This window comes from Rhea americana, unplaced genomic scaffold (assembly GCF_003343005.1).
Source record: "Rhea americana isolate MKP2758 unplaced genomic scaffold, rheAme1 scaffold_122, whole genome shotgun sequence".
NCBI lineage: Eukaryota > Metazoa > Chordata > Aves > Rheiformes > Rheidae > Rhea > Rhea americana.
The window spans coordinates 2,620,058-2,624,565 of record NW_028185284.1 but is presented as its reverse complement, the minus strand read 5'-3'; the positions used below and the strand labels follow the sequence as shown (position 1 = coordinate 2,624,565).

The window sequence follows — 4,508 nt, the reverse complement described above, 5'->3', positions numbered from 1 at the left end:
CGGCGGGAAGCAGAGGCGGGGCAGCGGAGGAGAGAGGCCCCGCTCGGGGAGGGCCGTTAAGTACCAGACGTTTGGCAGCAGCGAGCAGAGGAAGTTGCTGCCGGGGGAGAGCAGAGTCCGCTCTCGCAGAGGAGCAGCGCAGCCAGGGCCCCGCCATGGCCCGCACGGCTCCGCCGTCCGTGCCGCCCCCGCCGGGGCCGGCGTCCCGCGGCTCCCTGAGCATCCACCGCGCCTACCTCCGCAGCCCGCTGGGCCTGCTGCGCCTGGGGCAGCTGGTGATGGGCGCTGCCTTCTGGGTCACCGTGGCGGCTCACAAGTACGAGGGGGCAGCCCACTTYGCGCTCTTCGCCGCCGTCCTCGTCTGGCTCCTCACCCTGGCCCTCTTTGGGCTCAGCCTGCTGGGGCGCTGGGCGCTGGTGCCCTGGCTTGGCTCCCGCTGGCTCCTCACCAACCTGGTGCACGACCTGGTGCTGGGCGTGGGGCTCTATGCGGCCGCCACTGGCATCATGGGCTACAAGGCTGGGCGCAAAAGCTACTGCAACCTGCCTGGCTACAGCCAGCACTGCCTCTACAGTGCCTACCTGAGTGCCTCGGTCTGCGGGGGCATCGCTGCCTGCCTGTACCTCYTCTCCGGGCTCTACTGCCTCTCACGGCGCTGCCGGGACCAACGTGACATCGTCTGAGACCCTGCGGCGCTCAGCTGCTCTTCTCGCGCGTGGACGCACCACAGCCCCTCTTTTGGACAAAGTGACCCTGCTGCCCCAGCCCCTCCTGGCTGACTGCACCACGCTTCCTCCAGAGACTCCTGCGCAGACAGATGGACAGACAGACAAAGGCCTTCCCTGGAGCACAGCTTCCCCTGTACCCTGCCAGGACAGCATGGACACCCCCACCGCTGCACAGATGCCTCTCCTTCCCTGTGGATGGATGGATAGATGGACAAAGGCTATTGCAAGCCGAAGGACCCAAGCGGAGACTCCCTCAGAGGGACTGCAGCTGCTGGGAGCCCCCCCCCGGGGTCTCCCACCCCGTACCCCTGCCCCAGGCCTTGCAGATGCTGCGTGCTCAGGTGGGTGCCAACTCTGTCCCCAGGGTGGAGGGAGCCTGGGTCCGGGGAGCTGGGCAAGCGGCCGGGGTTTGCCGCAGGGCTGGGTGGGCATAGCCCCCTCCTGCCGCTCCCAGCCGCCGCTGCAGCTCCCTAATGGAGGCTCTGCTCTCGGCTTCCCCGGCCCGGGCCCCTCCTCCCGTCTGGCCTGAACACGTCTGCGTCTTCTTGGAGCCCACGGCGCCGAGCCTCTCCCTGCCCCGCGCTGTCCCGCTGCTGCCGAGACAGCCCGGATGCCGCGCCGGGTGCTGGGCCTCAGCCGGCCCCCACGTCACCCCGGCCCCCGACATGCTGTCCTGCTCGGGGGGGCTGAGTCCCCGCGGGACAGTGACACCTTGTCGCCGCTGGTGCCCGGCTTGCCCTGCCGTGGGGAGGGAGGCGGCGAGCTGGGTGCGTAGCCTGCTCCTGTGACCCTGGGCAGGGGGCAAATTCCTCCGGGCTCAGGGTTCACGCTGCCCTGGGTGCGCATCTGGGGCAGAAGGGGGCTTTTGTCACCCCAGCCTGGCACTCGCTGCCTCTGCTCCGCATCCCGGGGTGCCGCGGCTGCTGTCCAGGCCCAGCCTGAAGCTCCAGTTTAGACTGCTCATCCTGAAAAACTYTTGTCTTGGGGCTCTCCGGCTCCACCCCGGGGCCTGGAGGCTGCGACGAGGCGGAGGAAGGGGGCAGCCCGCAGCGTGCAGGAGCCCACGGCCTTTACCGCAGCGAGCGCCGGGCTGCCGGAGACACCGCGGCCCCGAGCCCGGGGCGGGCGACCTGGGAAGCTGCCGAGGACGCTGCCGGGCTCCGAGAGAGGGAGGGGAGGGTGGTGGGACATGGGGCCAGCCCTGGACCAGGCTCCACAGCCCAGCAGGTGCCAAATCCCGCGGGCTCYGTTTGGGGCCGGCGGCGGGGAGCGGGAGCGCCGGGGCTGCCRGAGGCTGGGAATTGGCGCGGGAGCTCCACGCAGCGGGTGCCTTCGGCCGCGCGCCACCCTTGCCGCTGCCTGCCCAGGAGGGCTCGGGATGGAGAGCAGCAGCGTGACCCCCCTGCCAGGCTCGCGGGGTCTGGGGCTGGCGCTGGGGCACTCTGTCCCTCGGGTGGTGCTGCCCCCTCGCCGGTCCTGTGCTCAGAGGCCCCTGTCCCCCCCTGCCCCRGGCCACCTCCCCCTTCCCTGGGCAGGAGGCGCTGACCCTTCCCCACGTGTCCGGGCTGGTCCCGGACACCGCCTGCCCCGCGTGGCCCCGCACAGCCCAGCGTGGCCGGGGCTGCCCAGGACGCCCCCCAAGCCATGTGCTGCCCGTAGTGCCTTCTCCCGGCTCCTCCAGCCCTGCCTGTCGCGCCCGGCTCTGCCCTCCTCCAGCCCCCTCTCTGGTGCCTGTAAGTTCATCTTCCAAATAAAGCAACGTTGACGCAGGCTGCATGTTCGGGCCTTTGTGCCGGGGCTGGGCTCGGCGGGGACGGGCTCTGTGCCGGGATCGCCCCCKGCTCGGCACCCCCAAGCTCCCGGGCCACCTCGCCCATGGCCTCTGGCCAGGGGTGCGAGGCCCCACACATGCTCTCGAGTTGATCCCTGGTGCTGAGGCCAGCGCTCCCCGCTCGGGGGGCTTCGACCCCTGCGCACCCCCTGCCTGGCTGCAGCCCCCGTGGCGCTGCTGGCCCTAGCGCTGCCTCRGTGCTCGCGTGGGCGCTGGTCCCGGGCGCCTCCCGCAGCTGGTCCCTGTCACGGGCCCCAGGGCTTGGTGGCCACGGGGGGGACCGGACGTAGCTGCGTTCCTGGGGGCCGCGTTGCTGCCTCCCCGTCGGGGCTGAAAGGCCTCTCTGTCCTGGCTGCCCACGCTGCCGGCCTCCGGAGAGCTGGGAGCATCTGGCATCTCCCCGGGCTGGCTCCAGCCCCAACTCTGCTCTGGGGACAGGGCTCAGCCCTGCGCTTGCCCTCGGGGTTTGCTTGCAGACGGCCCTGAGGTGTTACGTGGGGCAGCGCCTTGGCCCTCGTCCCCCTGCCTTGCCCGCCCGGCCCAGCGGCCAGCATAGAGCTAACGGAGCATTACGGGATGGCAGCCCCTGCCGCTGGCACTGGGGCAGTGTCCCCCGCCCCTCTGGGCACCAGTCACATCGTGATCCCCGGAGCATGTTTTGGACATTTGCTAACGTAAGTGGCACCGCAAAAGGACTCTCTGGTGCTGCACGACYGTAAATTGTAAGTATTTATTGCTCACTCCTCTGTTGCAGCCTCACAGCTGAATTTGCTACAGCCGAGCACTATATAGCAAACCGTGTGTGCTTTGGGACTGCAGCCAGGCTGCAGTCCTCCGAAAGCCGATCCCTCGATGCCCCAGCGTCACGGAGGGATCCCGGYGGGGGCGTGCCCTTCTCACCAGCTGGGATGCTGGGGTGTCCACAGCGTGGTCCACCTGCACAAAATGGCCTTAACCCTTCACAGCTTCCCCGCAGCGCCGTGGGGTGGCACCCCGGCCGTCGGTACCCCGGGTGCTGGCCGGCTGGTGGGACACAGCAGCGCGTCCGGCCGGCGCGGTGAGGGCTGTGCTGCCTGCCAGCCCGTGCCTGCCTGAAATGTTTACGATTCATTTTTGTACAAACCATTTATCTGGGGTTCATGTGCAGCACACACTGGGACGGGAGATTCACGCGGCGCCGACTCTGCCTGACTGAGCCGTGACCGCTGCGCGCTGCATGATGTGCAACAGCTTATTAGCAAAACTACTACGTACACACCCAATAAAATGATTACAACAAACCCGATAAAACCAGAGAACCTGAATGCCCAAATATTCCAGAAATCCGCATCCACAAGGACCAACTGTTSTTTTGATGGTTGTTTTTTATGTCTTAATGTATTTTTGGGTATATAGGTACAACACTCTTTAGCAGTCAGGGCACAAGCCTTGCCTTTTGCAGCAGGGATGAAATCAAGTGCCAATTTTGTAATGCCATTTGCTGTATTGCTGACACCTGAGCTTCACTCGTATGGTTAGGTCTCTTCTAAAACTAGTGTTAATTTTTTAATTACTTTTATACTCCATCCTGTGCCCTACACAGGGAAAAGGATGGAAAAGAATTTCTCTATTTCTGTAACGGCCCTTGTTTGGGATCACGTTAGCAGGGAATAAACCCATGTCAAAGGCTCATGCTACGGGGCTTCCTCGAGGAGTTTCCCCTCGATTCCGGCCCGGGCTGCGTCCCGCGGTCCCTGGCTGCAGCCGGCGCCTCGCTGACGCCCTTCACCAGCCCGCCGCTCCACCGCCGCGCTGCCGACGGGGAAGGGCCGTCTAACCCCACGCCGCTCGTACCGTTTATCTACTCTATTCCTGAACTGCAGGGCCGCTGCCCCGCTGCGTTTCCCGAGGAAGCGGCGTTCCCCCAAACCACCCCTCCGGAGCAGCGGCAGCCAGGCGCCCGGCAGCAC

The 4,508-nt window shown here is 66.6% G+C and overlaps 1 protein-coding gene across 1 annotated transcript; it reads left to right on the top strand.

Moving 5' to 3' along the window:
- The first annotated feature begins 35 nt into the window (after positions 1-35).
- On the top strand, positions 36-2,498 carry MARVELD1 (MARVEL domain containing 1). The gene has a single exon (XM_085325753.1). It carries the CDS (start codon positions 156-158, stop codon positions 681-683), a length of 528 nt encoding a protein of 175 aa, XP_085181879.1. The 5' UTR covers positions 36-155; the 3' UTR covers positions 684-2,498.
- The last annotated feature ends 2,010 nt before the right edge of the window (positions 2,499-4,508 follow it).